We start from the raw sequence: 14,398 nt of genomic DNA on the forward strand, positions 1-14,398 counted from the left end.
GCATAGCTATCTTCAATTTGAGCAATGACAATTGTGCTGTTTAGCAAATAAGTATCGCATTGAAAACGAAAGACTGTTTCACCGAAGTTCATGAGCTTCGAAGCATCGAGCACGGTATCTCTATTCTACCAGTAGAACAAGGATGCCCAACGCTTTATCATAACAAACAAATAACTGGAGATCGTTAAATTAGGGTTAATTTTGTTTGCGCTAGGTTTAAGAACCCTAAATCCTCAGTGCAATGCACAATCTCCTTTAAGGTCAAATGGTTTATGTTTTTTACTTAACGTTGTGGTACGCCTACAATACATCTCGAAATAGAGAATCAAGTTTTTTGGCAACCCTGATAACTCGAACCCATACACCGGTATGTTAATCTAACACAGTATTGTCTGCCTGATATTTTTTGTTGGTGTAAATAACGCAGCAACAAACAACTGGCATTGAGGTAAGCTTTTCAAAAGTGTAAATCAGCCAACACCCTCCATGCATTTCTCGGCTTCCACTCGCTGGTAAAGTATTAATTTGTTAATAACTTTTGTGTTTTTTGGAACGTTGGAATGACTATTATTACCTTAGCATGAATTTATTTTGACAACAAAATTTTGGTGCTAAGTAGTGGTGATTTATGTTCATAATAAAAAATCACATTGATGACGAACAGGAGCCGTTTACATTGTTGGAAACAAATTTTTATGCGTTGCTACTTCCATTGACTGGAGTCATTATACGAACGATTTAATTCCTACTGTTGTGAGTGGAAATAACGAACACTGTGGTGAGAAGGAGAAGGATGCCGTTTGTTGATTTTGTCTTGCACTCAGTTGACAATGTTTTTGTCCTCAATCACCTGTCCTGAGTTTGTGACGTCAATCAAAATAAACTCCTTTTGCATGTACGACTTGGCATTATTTTGTATCTTTCTTTTCTCTATTTTTACGTTTTAGTATCACAAATATGTTTTTGTTTACAAAAGAAACGTCTGATTAATTGGGCTGGTTGAGAAAAACAACTTACCACAATGCAACATGAAGTATGATGCATTTTTAGTGATCGAAAACGTCTTTCACACTTATACATGACGTCATTTGGGTGCTATTGGGAATTAATGTTTTGTCCCTATCCACAAATACCAGGCTTCGTAATTACTAATGACCAACTTGTAGCTCGCTTCTTTGCCATTAAATTTAGCTTTGCTTAAAACATGGCATTTGCTTTTGCAAAAGCGTTCTTTTTAACGTTGATCAAGAGAGTTCATTGTACGTTTGTCCTGTGTTCATATGTCTGGTGGTCGTACTGTTTTTTTTTGTTTTTTTTGCAATGAGTGATTTGATCGGTAGACAATTTTTCCCCTTCACCAACCCTTTTTTATTTTTGGGAAAAGCTTTTTCTTTGAACTTTTTTTGTTCGCCAGTCTAAGGGCCGAGGACTCTGTCTTGTACCATCCTGGAGCAGTGGCGGTGACTGGGGTTAGGTTTGGCAAATGTCAAGCATCAAACGTTGAACATCATCATTTAAGCAAAACTTGAATCAGATGTGGTGCACGAAAGTGATCGAGTGGCTGTAAATCTCTTTAAACCTCGAGACCCACTTTCTGAATGTATTGGCTTGGCGACTTGGTGAAACCTACAAAAAAGATAAATATTCAAATGTGACTCACACATTTTCACTGCGACTTTGGGGCCACTGTTAAGAATTACGATATTAACGAAACAGTGGTGACATTAAATCAACCAAGAACAACGTTCGTTCACGTTGAAACAACGAAGTTTGTGTTGTGCAACTTGAGATGCCATACAAGTGCAGTACGCTTGCTTTGCATTTGACTGAAAACAATAATAAAGTCAACACTATTCTTCATAACAACAATAAGCAGTCATACAAAGAACAAGCTTTAAAACACTTTTGTCAATATCGTTTTATTTGTAGGCCTATAGTTTATACTTACAGTATTGTAGATTGTGATGTTACTATTTTTTTAACACTTTTGTATTTTGATCATGTGACCACACTTTTACATGGTGTTGGTATTTTGATTTCTGATCTATTTTCTGAAAGTGCTGCATGCTTTTTACAATGTAATACCTATCAGTTTTCTAATACTTACTTTCTTTTTTGTTTGCATGTTTTTTGTTGTTGCTCATGAATCAGGGAACATTTTAATTTGGGAGAACAAGCGCTTGTGCTTTGCCGATACGGTTGATTGGACTCAGTTTTTAGTTGACGAATCGAACCAGTATGTTAAGCTGAAAACAAATGAAAAAAGGAAAAGTTGCAAAAGGGGTAGGTTTTGTGCCAGCTACGTTGTTTGCATTATTGACTGTTTTGCCATTTTAATTTAATTTAGATTACACAGGACAACAACTTGAAACCAACTTTCTGGTGCATGAACAAAAAGATTGTTTTTAGGGTAAATTTGGGTCGCTGAGATCGAAAATAAAGTCCGCTTTCGCGTCAAATCTGTTTTTTTTTTCACTGCAGCCATCACACTTTAAACTTAAAAAAAAAAGATTTGATACGCGAAAGCAAACTTCATTTTCGGATTTTCCACCCTCGAAACCTCCAAAACCCTTTTTATATTTGTTGCACCAAAAATTGTGATGACCAGTGTTATTATTGCTGTAGAATGAGTGCACAACTGTACATCACAAAAAATCAACACCACAATTCCCAAAAAGTGTGGAGGCCAGTACCATGAGTAGCTTCAATATGTTATATCTGAAAGAAAACTAATTGTGTTTTCAAGTAGCCTGTGCCAAACCAAAAGTTCTTGTCACTTCACAGTCTTTACGTAAACAGCACGGTGCATTCACTTTCTATGCTTAAATTTCACTTAATTACATACGAGCGTTTGGTTGGATCAAACACTGTTAATCTGCAAGACGATACGCTGTCACGTGTGCAGTTTTGTTGATTACTGTCGTTCGCTGATTTTTGACAGTTTTGTTCAAGTTTAGTTAGTGTTCAAACCAGTTCTAGCATAAGCATTACCGCTTATTCGCTTAATGCCAAATAAAACCCAAAGAACAAAGTTATGTTTTGGCTACAGGCTACCAGTATGTTCGCTTTGAGGAAAGTCGCTGCAATGATATCTTTCTCTAATGTACAAAAATCAATGGTACTTGTTTTAAAGTCTGACTGAAAATTCTGAAAAATAAGCTTGAACTATTCCCTATTAATCTAAGATCAATCACCTTTCATAATTTAGTGACTCTCATGCAAGATTTCAGTTTTTTCTAACAAGGCAACGTTAGCAACAGCCATATTACCGAATCTTACTTGAAAAGGCAACAGCAGCCATCGTGTTTTTTATGGTTGTGTTGAACTTCATTGCAGACTTAAGCTGAAAAACAACCGGATAATTTGCACACTTGATCTTAATTTTATCTTTAAGTTCTTCCAGTCTTCAAAAATAGCCCTCGAGACGAACTGCTTTGATAAAGATCTTTGGCACCTTATCGTGCCCCCTCCCCAGATTGCCAGTCTTGTCATGACTGTTGTTTGAGTGGACACAATCGAATCGAACACGTTGCATGCTTTCATTTTGTTAAACTCATTTTATGTTGTGATTGTATGTATTGATATTATGTCAGTGTCACTGCATAAAAACTGTTCTTGTTCTAACTTTTAACATGTTGATAGTTGATATTGATGATGTTGGTTGATAGCTAAAAATGCAACTCAGAAAAAAAAATCAATCGATTCTTATTTACAACTCCATCTGTCTAATGTCGTGGTATATATATCTTCTTGCTGTTCTTAAAATCAGCAAATATGATAACTGTTTTTTCATCTCTTAAAGCTCGTTGCCACAGACAATGCAATGCAACCGAAGGCTGCTGGGGAAGCCAAGAGGAGCAATGCGTTCAGTGTGAAAATTACAAAGATAACACTCAAAGCAATGGATTATTCACACCAAATTATGTTACGGATTCAACAACTGGACTGATCCATCCAGGCAACAACGTCACTACCTGCGTTGGCAAATGCAAATTCACCAAAGGGTAGGTACATAGTAGGATACAATGCAATGGAAAAGCTTGTCATCTTGAAACCATGTAAGCCGTGCATTGTACAATGCACATATAGGCTATAGTAAACACAGAACTCTATTTAAATGGTCTTATATGTAAGAAAATTCTCTTCAACTGTCTGTGTGGAAATGTCTTTACGAAGCGGTTTAATTACTTATTAATAGGGTTAGATTTTAAACTGTTGGCAGTGTTGACACCTTAACTAAAATGAAACGAATGGTATGTGTGTTGTCACATCAACATAATCCGACTTGGTTGCTTACGCCAGCATAAATAATTTTTGTGGCCTGCATGAACTGTGTAAATGTATCTAACGCATTGTTGACCACTTTAGTGTGTATGCGAGTGAAGACAAGCAATGCCTTCCCTGTCATCCTGAGTGCAATTTGTGTACCGGCCCTGGACCAGCAAATTGTCGACGGTAAGTGTGCTTGTTTTACGGTAAGCGAATTTGTAAATGGTAGGTTGCTGCGAGCAATGGGGCAGAATTTTGCTAATAATCAAAACGCAGAAGGTTTACTTACATCCTTGACTACTGCTTACTTCCCCGCTTTGAAAAGCAGGAAGTTACTTCCGGTCTTCTCATTGAGAGAATTTTCTTCTTGATTTCAGCAACCTACGATTTATAAAGAAGCTTACCGTAATACCTTACATGCTTTTTCACTCGTTTTGTCGGTGTTCCGTATCACTTTCGGTTGACAAGAAATTACAGTCAAACCTTTGCTTTGCACAACAATTTGATTATTACCTATTGTTTTGAATAAACAGTTGTAATTTAAGCAGCAGTGCTTGTGATAGTTTTTTCTCCACTCTTGTAAAATGTAATATAATGTCTTGGATTACCAGTTTTTATTTCAACAAAACTATGATATCTCTGCGCTTCCAACAAATGAGCAGAAGTAAAAGGAAGCATTTCATAGCAATAGTTTGTATGGATTTCACATATTTTTAATTAGCTAAAATCACATGGTGCAAAAGACAGATAATGAAGCTTGCAACGATGACAAAATTGGTATCGTTTTTTCTGTGTGCCATCACATGCCATTGCACAACGATATTGGGTGTCACCCAGTCAGCAGATCAGGGTGTTTTTTTCACACTGATTCAACGGTTTTAATCGCTTTGCTCGTTGGAAAAGGTTCGAACCAATGCAACACCATGTAATTTTTGTTGCAAATCTAAATAACGTGGTTTCTCAAGGCGGTGTAGGACTTGAATGTGCACCATCACACACCGTCTATTTTACCTGTTGCTAATTGCTACCTGTCGAAGCGTAGGTGATACGTTTTCCGCTTTGCAGTGCCACCTGGTTTGAAGGCCATGCAGCGTTTTGTAAAGTGCTCGAAGTGGAGAAGACTTTTTTACTTGTATTTTTAAACTTTTTTTGTGATATAAACATGTTGTATTTATTCCTGCTTACTTGTTTTTATTCTAATGACACTTTATACACGATGTGTTGCTAAAATAAGTATTTGTTGCAGAGAGAACAATGACACTCAATCTCTTTGTAGGGCTAGGCTTTATATTTTCTTTTATTATATATATTTTTGCTTGAGTATAATTAGCTAGCAACGTAAGTTACGCTGTAACTGACTTGTCAAAATTCAAAGATCGTATCAAATATTTATTTGTCAAATTGGTGATTTTTGTTTTCTAATAAATTAATACTTTATTTCCGAGCAGCTTAAGCAAGCTGGATCACGTTCAACCGCATACTTTAATTCGCTATCTTACAGACAAGCCTTGATGTTGTTGCGCATGCATCGCATTCTATGCAGTGTTATAATCCCCACTCGTCATGAGATTAATCTTTTTAACCGTGAAACAACTTGTTTTAATGGTTTATAGATGCCGCAATGCGAAGTTCAATGGTACGTGCGTCCGGTCTTGCTCACAAAGCCAGTACATGGGTTTTAATGCCACTTGCATGCCATGTGCAAAAGGTTGCACTGATGGAGGGTAAGTAAAGTGTGATCTTTTTTAGCAAAAAATGTGAGACTTTTAGGATTTGTATATATTGCTGCGTGGCATACGAAAAGGCCATGATTGCTGTAACTCATGACGCAATGTATCAGGAACCCTTTCACGGTGGAGTTTTATGCAATGAATTAAGAAGAGATCGTGAATAGTAGGAAGGCTTGTGATGCCTTTAACAACGTATCTTGTAATCGATTGTAACGTTTTTTTGAACATTTATCCAAGCACACTTAGCACAGTCATAAACTTGAGTTTCCGTTTAGTCTTTGTATGGTATTTCGTGGACCGTTTGAGGTTTTTTCGACTACTCTTCATTATGGTTGATCATCTCCTTTTAAGATCGTATTCTGACATTTCGTTTTTTGTGCGACACTTCAGTTTACTGCAATTTAAGATTGGCGGTTTACTGATGAAGTTTGTTCCTACATATTTCGACTAGAAAATCAAATAAGAGATATTCAAACTAAAGAGATATGTCATGGACTGGTTTAAGTTATGCATTGTGCCGATGTTATGTAGATTTGCGATCCTAGCCAGCAAGTCAGTCCTTTCTTACCTTGATTCAACGACTCCAGACATTGAATCAATGCAAGCTGGCAGAGCATTTTGTGTAGCCCACACCCGGGTAGCAAAATTAACCTATCCTACATGGTTTTAAAATATTACCCAAAGTGATTTCTACTGCTTAGCACAGGAAAGAAAATCTATCATTACATTTTTTGGTGTTACCTAGCTTAAAGGTTAACCTGTACCTTTGTGGTAGAAGTAGAGAGGTGTCACCCCCTCACGCTCATATATTGGCGAATTTGGTTTGAAAAAATAGTCAAAAACTGAATTAATCACTCGCTACGCTTAGAAATCTTAATTGAGGTATATTGGATATTTTACATTTCTCAGTATCAGCTTACAAAGCTGAATACTGAAAAGTTTGGGTGTTCATCAGGACAATTATCGTTTCTAGCACTAGTTGCTACGTTCATCTGATGAAATTGAAAGTAAAATTAACAACAAACAAGATGGTTTATTGCTTCACTGACGTTTCGCTCACCATGACAATATGTTTTTATGTTTATTGTTGTTTATTTTTATGTTTAGTGTTGGAAGTTTTTACGTAATTTAACGTGGAAAGTAACCGCTCACACATCATTGGCTAATTTTTTAAAATATTGCGTGTTTTATTTTTTCTTGCCTTTAATCGCACTGCATTATATAACCTGGTGAAATTTTATTTTGTATGTTATTCGCTCTGAGGATGCGCATTGTCATGGTGCGCGAAACGTCAGTGAAGCAATAAACCATCTTGTTTGTTGTTAATTTTACTTTCAATTTCATCAGATGAACGTAGCAACTAGTGCTAGAAACGATAGCTTACAAAGCTGTAAATTTGTCCAATTTCACGAAAAGACAAGTGATTCTTTTGTAACCTGCAGCTGCAACGGGTCCCTGCCAGAATACAATCCGGAAAGCGGTTGCAAGAGTTGTTATCATTACATCGATGAAGAAACCAACACGTACATGGTAAGTTATAATGCAAGTAACTTTCATATTTAAAGTTTCGTTCGCTTTCAACTGCTGTTTCATGTGCTATTGACAATATGAAATATAGACAGATTAATTTTTCGAATGGTTACCTGTAAAATATTCGAAATTTTTAATAATTCAAGGTACAGCATAGAATGATGCTATTGTGCTCGTATTAGAGAACTAGCAGTCATTGGAATGACATGCACCGTGGCCTACTCAAATCATCTCGTATGCCACGCATTCACTCCTCCTGAAAACTGTATTAACCTCAATTATTTAACATGATTTCAATTGCGTCATTGTGATTATGTGCGGCAAAGACCATAGCGTCTATTTTTTAGGTGTGCGGTTTTTGTTGGTCTTGGTTTTAGTTACGGTAGTAATTTTCGATGATGTCATCTTTTTTGATACTTTCAAAAAATTCTCGCCACTTTTCCAACCTACACATTTCATGCAGGTCTGTTTAAGGTTGCTCTGGAAATAAAGTCTTCTTTTTAGCTTATCATGATTTAACTATACAATGCCCATGAGTTTATGAATAAGTAATTTGTTTAAAAAACACCAAAAACAACAGGACACGCTTGACTTTGACAACTTTAAGAGCTTCTGACCGCTGGTGTGACCCATCTGTACGCACCAGCTATAAACTGTATTGTTTCCGCACGTTACGAGTTTATGATTTTGGTTGAAGTTAGTTGCCCTTGTATGTATTTAGCGTGTCTCTGCTGTTTGAACACGGTAGAGTGACAGTCTATTTTTAAACTGGCACAGCCGAGCAACAAGGCTTCCAAGAACCTTGGTCGGCGAAACGTGCTCGAAACTTTCTGGTTCAGACTTTTACCCTTCTTTGTAAAGAATTCAAGCTTGAATTTAGGAAACAATTAAGAAAAGAATCATTTTTAATTTTATAAGTCGCTACCAGGTTTCAGTTGAGAACTCACGATGCACAATAAAGCTAGTTGCGAAGATGGTGTGAGTTTTCGTGAATTGCTACCAAAAATAGCTGAACGAAGCCCAGTTTTTCCGGTTTAAGCTTTGTTGTAATTCGATAAGAATTTAAATTAACCCTTGCGCTTTTCCATGCAATGCAATTACTTCTCAGTTGTTGATCATATTCTACCACAACCAAGTCGCTGAATCTTGTTTAAGTAGCAGTTAGCGAGCCTCTGTTGAACCTTGAGGCGGTACAAGCTGTCGGCTTGGCAAGTAGTAAACAATTTAAAGAAAGCCAAGTCTTAATTGAATTAATTTTATGTCACATGTTCTTTGCTGACTAATGCTACTTAATGGTGACACACTGCTGACAGATGTTAACAGCTTGCTGCACTTTCTTTTGAACTCGTAGTTTTCAAACCACTCCGTTTTCTGTCACTTAAGTTCACCGTGTTTATTGTCAGGAAGTTTTTCATTTGACATTTGGCATCAAAATGACCACAATTTTCTACAAGACGCGATTTAAGTTGTTGTTAGTTACGTTAACTGTTAACACATGATAGTCGTCATTTCCTTTCCACGACTGATCAATGCCGTGGGGTAGGCAGTGATCAACGCCAATGAGTCAGACACGCAAAAAAATAAAATTTTTCCGTCAGAATTTTTTTCCTTTGAGTTTCAGTGTTGTCTGCTAGGTGAAAAAGACTCAAAGAGTAAAAAAACTTTAAAATTTGAAGCAGATCGTATAAATTGAGTCCCTTTAGCTTTCAACATTAAATTAAGGTCTTAAGACGTTACGCTATTAACGCAAAAAGCATTATTGAATCTTGCGGTGAAGTCACCCGGCTCAAATTACTTTCTAGCCAGGCATAGTTGCTATTTTTGTATCGTTTCATCATCAAGCGATGTTGAAAACGTAAAAAGTAAATTTTTCTGACTGTATTTGTTGTTGTAGTACCTTGGACGAAAATGCTCGGTGTGCTCAGCAGACAACCTTGGTAAGGAATGCCCAGATGGATGCAGTTCAGTAAACAACAGTGGGGCGTACGAATGCTACCATATCCCTGGGTGATTATGACAGTTAATTTTTATGATTTCAATTGCTCTTGCTTTTCCAGTTACTGAAGAAGCCGCTTTCACGGCGGCGAAAGCTTTATCAATAAATCATACAAGTTTCCGAAGCGGGCTGATTTCATTTACTCATTATGACAGGAACAAGTACAAACTATTTTTGAAATTTTGATATACACTTTTTGAACACGTTGCTTTTACAGCTTTATGGCTTTAGATTTATGATTTTTTGGTGATTCAATGTTGAAAAAGTGGAACTGCTTTTTCCCATTTAACTTGAAGTAGCTCATTTTTTTTAATGTATTTTGTTTATGTCGGAGCTGACTCAATGAAATGACAAAATGATTTGTTGCCGGTCTCTTTTTCATGTAAATTAAACAATCAAATGATGATGGAAATTTATTCTAGAACTTCAGCTTTGGTCTGGCTATGTTTTTTTTTCAGTTTGCAAAGTTGTCCTTTTTCAGTGATTTAAGGTCTTCAGACGTCTCTTTCGACGTGTTTTGATGTTAAATCAAAGTAAAGAAGACCAATTTCACAAGTGGTTTTCATAACTTTTTTTTATTCTAGGCCAAATTATGCCCTGATCTTCTCTTTGGTTGGGATAGTTGTCGCTATTATTGTTGTCATTGTGGCTTGGAAGCTGTACAGACATACAACCACCATCAAGCGTATGCGAAGAGCCATCGGAGAGACGATGGTTGGCGAGGTATGTGTGAATTTGAAACAAGCGCTGGGCTTTTCACGTTTTGATTACACATCACACTAACCCACCCAGCAAAAGTCGCTTTGTTAGAAAACGATGTAAAATGGTTTTATTTTACAACTTGGGAACCAGAACCAGAAAATCGTCATGGAAATGTGGTTTTTACTTAAAAATATTCATAAGGCCCTGATTCAGTGCACGATCCCCTTAAGTCACGAGGCTATCTGGTATGCGATCTCACTGAACTGCGATGTAACGTTTGAATCATTTTCGGCCTGGGTTTGAGTTGAACTCGGATTATGAACCCTATTTCTTAAACGTACGAATTGTAGCCCACTTTGAAACATCTTGGGATCTCTTCGCCACGTAAACCCTTGAGATCATACCACCACTGATGTCGCATACCGGTTACGATTCAGTACTGGCTCTTGTTTTTGCGGTCGCTGAGCAAGACAAAACGTTGGTACCTGTACCTTGTCAAACAATGTGAAAGAGTGACAGGTTGGGAGAAAGAGAAAGGGAGCTGTTTTGACATGCTGCTCTCCTGCTATGCAGCGCATTTAAATGTACATTTCACGCTTGAATCGTCACTTTTTAATGTGCGTGGTGATACAGAGGTTATTTTTCATTTTATGTTAATATCGTAATACCTTGTTGAATGTTATTTTGAGCCACCATGTTTTGCCATGATTTGATCAGATAATATAGATAGCTAGCTATCCAACTTGCAAAAAGTTTTTTGCATCTATTCAACGTATGGCGATGTATAAAAGTATTATTTTGGTTTGATAGGTGAATGTTCATGTTCCTGATCATTGTATTATTGCTACCTTTGTTGACTTAGAAAAGTCGAGTGCTTTTATTGCTGCTAAACCGTGCCATGCGTGTCGCTGTTGCAGCGCAATCTGTTATGAGAGGTCACCTGCGTTGGAACAGCAGCTCTATTTTTCCCTATTCATGCGTTGTTTTGTTGTTTGTGAACGATGAATCGATGTGATTTTGCTGAAACGGATTTGTCTTGCAAATTGGAAGTCAGTTCATTATTTTGAAGCAAACTCATCAAAAAGTCAGTTTTGTATAGTTCATCAACCACCTTTTGAAACGCACTTCGTTCGAAGTCCTTTCCCAAACAGCAAAATCCGTTATTTTTACATTGATTGAACGTCAGCGGACGTGAATCAAATCTAAAAATGGCGAATTTTGCTGTCTGGGTTGAGACTCACTCGTAGCCTACTCCAGCCGGACAAGAGCTGATTTTTTTTTGAAGTTTGAGCGTTCCTCAAATGCAGTCCCTTTTTACTATCATTGATGCCGCAACATTTTCAGCATAACACTGACGATGAAGAGATGCCGCTTACGCCAAGCGGGACCGCACCAAATCAGGCCCAGTTGCGCATCGTCAAAGACTCTGAACTGGCAATTGGTGTGCTCTTGGGAAGCGGAGCGTTCGGCGAAGTGCACAAAGCCGTTTGGACTCCGCTAAATATTCAGGTATAGCGTGAAAATTGCTGCTGTTACAGTTTAGTCACAATGCTGCTGCACACAGCTGTGTAGATTTTACTCTTGGCACGTTCGGTTCAATGTCACGTCCGCTTAGACAAGTTTGACGGCATTTGTTGACTTTATTGGTTTTAAGGGGGAGAAGGTGAAAATTGCCGTTGCAGTGAAGACGCTGAAAACTCCAGAGGAAATGACACAAGCGGCCAACAATGAAATAATGGATGTGAGTTTGTTGCTGGGTTTTACAGTTCAATAATGTTTCCATGAAACTTGACAGATTTTGCCATTGAACATTCCGTCAAGAAATAATAATGGTTTTGATTCTTTAAGCATCTTGCAGCTCTTGCCGTTCTTAAAGAAGCAGCGCTTTTGCATTTTATTGTTGTCGTCATCAATCGTCCGAAAAACGTATTCAAATAGAAATAAGTCATGCAAAGAAAAACGACACTTAATAAAATTGTGTTCAAATAGCCCAGCCTCCCAGACAGCAAAATTAGTCAATTTTACATTGATTCAACGTCTGCAGACGTTCAATCATTGTAAAATTGACGGATTTAGCTGTCGGACTCCACCAACACCATTGTTTTAATCTCAAAGGCCTGGCTAATGCATGAAGCAATAGCCTTATCAGTAACGGGCGATCATATCAGTTCGTACTGGCAGTTGGCGAAAAATTGCTTTTTTTCTCATTGCTTGAATTCCCCTGAAAGGCTGTTTTAAGCGCGATAAGTGGTCATGAGTTTTTCATCGAGACACAAATAAGGTCTGGCTTGTGCAAACAATCAACACACTTTCGGTAGTTTTAACGTTTTGTAGTGAAACCGCTTAGCTTTTTTAATGTAAGTTCCCAGACAACAAAATCAGTCATTTTTGCAGTGATTTAACGTCTGCGGACGTTAAATCAATGTAAAAATGACTAATTTTGCTATCGGGTACACAGTTCTTCGGGTAATGCTTGTTTATACACTTTAGAGTTTCTAAAGTATGTTATGAGACACATTTACAATGTTGGATTTTGGTTTGCTGGTTGTTTGACAAAATATCGCTGATTTACCACACAAAGTGTAATTTTTTTCGAACTTATATACACCACATTAAAAAGTCGATACAATTGGTTACAGAACTGATCAAATACAACGACATCGTACACCTGACGTAATAGTAACATGTGAGAGAGGCCTATTAAAGCAACGGTTCAAGCCACTTCATTTTTTAGTCCCATATATCACATAAAAATAATTTGATCTTTCATGTTTGTAACAGGAGGCCTACATGATGGCTTACGTAGACTGCAGATACCTGGTCCGACTACTTGGGATCAGGATGACGGAGCATGTGTCCCTCATCACTCAGCTGATGCCTCTTGGTAGTCTGCTCGAGTACGTTCGCAATGAAAAGACTCAAGAAACCATCCACTCTCGCCAGATGTTGAACTGGTTTTTGCAAATTGCCAGGGTTTGGATGTTGTTTTAAATACTATAGCATGCAAATAATGTGTTTGCTTCTACTAATATGCAAATATATACTTAATGTAAACAAATACCCAAACATCGTTATTCTTGGCTTCAAATTATCTCAAAACTGGAAACAAAAATTCGAAATTTAAAAAAGAAAACGGAAATAGAAACGAGACCTGGTGTTGCAGGGAATGCTTTATCTCGAAGAGAAGCATTTGGTCCATCGGGACCTCGCTGCTCGAAACGTGCTGGTGAAGACGCCGAATCATGTGAAGATAACCGATTTCGGATTGGCAAAGATGCTTGACGTTAAAGAAGACACTTACCAGGCTGAAGGTGGAAAGGTAAAGCTTCTTTTTTTGCTTTGTTATAGAGTTTCGCTTTTAGAAGCATGATCATTACTTATTTCACAAGTGTAGAAAAAACGATCTGTTACAGCCTATTGCTACTGGTTCGCTGTAGTAATAGCGCTTTTTCACGAGCGTTCGAAACACAGTGCCTTTAGTCATGCGTAATTTTTTGCATTGTTCACTGTCGAATTGCGTTACATTTTGTGCGAAGAACAGCTTCAAGAGATAAATATCGGCTCATCTAACGGAGAAACGGCAAGATCTAGTCACTGTGATTCAACTCTTGGCCAGTGCAATTATTCAGGCCACTTTAAGGGCAAGGTTTTCCATTCAACAATGACGAAACTGCCAGTATTCGGCTTTAGAAGATGTTTTCTAGTTCTGAAGTTATAATGTCTCTGAACCAGAGGCTCTTTACCCTTGTTTGCGCCGCCTTGAATTCACCACCCAGTTCTCCCACCCTCTCCTAGAGTAGTTGAGAAGTAATAGTTACTTTCAATTCAGAATTAAATGACCGGTAAACAAACATGGCTTCTAGCGTCATTTTGTAACAAATTCTAATCGTTTGGCATTTACGCACTCCCTGAGAACAGGTCTCGCATCTCTGGTTAAGAACCCTGCTTTAAACAGTTGCCAAACCAACAACAGCTGTATCGCCGATGTTACGCAGCTAGAAAGCTTCTTCTGAAGCATGATATTTAAAGTGCTGTCCCGACGTAGATTTTCCGGAAAAAACAGACGTTTCCGTTTGTGATTCAAGTGTAGCTATATGGTTTCAAGATGTTTTTCATCCACATGGTTCCGTTGAGTAAAACCCAACTTTGCAAAGCTCGTCCTAAGGACGGA

General features: G+C 37.7%; 1 protein-coding gene across 4 annotated transcripts in view; it reads left to right on the forward strand.

The window, feature by feature from the left end:
- LOC145764649 (epidermal growth factor receptor-like) overlaps nt 1-14,398 on the forward strand; it is a 46,149-nt gene that overhangs the window by 18,859 nt on the left and 12,892 nt on the right. For 3 of the 4 annotated variants that reach the window (XM_082576287.1, XM_082576290.1, XM_082576288.1), the window contains exons 13-23: nt 2,152-2,283; nt 3,803-4,004; nt 4,369-4,455; nt 5,883-5,993; nt 7,442-7,529; nt 9,424-9,536; nt 10,110-10,248; nt 11,572-11,736; nt 11,882-11,968; nt 13,009-13,200; nt 13,391-13,546. In XM_082576287.1, the coding sequence (XP_082432413.1) occupies nt 2,152-2,283; nt 3,803-4,004; nt 4,369-4,455; nt 5,883-5,993; nt 7,442-7,529; nt 9,424-9,536; nt 10,110-10,248; nt 11,572-11,736; nt 11,882-11,968; nt 13,009-13,200; nt 13,391-13,546 (1,472 nt within the window). Of the gene's footprint in view, nt 1-664; nt 779-2,151; nt 2,284-3,802; nt 4,005-4,368; nt 4,456-5,882; nt 5,994-7,441; nt 7,530-9,423; nt 9,537-10,109; nt 10,249-11,571; nt 11,737-11,881; nt 11,969-13,008; nt 13,201-13,390; nt 13,547-14,398 lie in introns of all 4 variants that reach the window. The other variant, XM_082576289.1, reaches the window with a different exon arrangement.

This window comes from Aplidium turbinatum, chromosome 2, assembly GCF_918807975.1.
Source record: "Aplidium turbinatum chromosome 2, kaAplTurb1.1, whole genome shotgun sequence".
In the NCBI taxonomy this organism is placed as follows: Eukaryota; Metazoa; Chordata; class Ascidiacea; order Aplousobranchia; family Polyclinidae; genus Aplidium; species Aplidium turbinatum.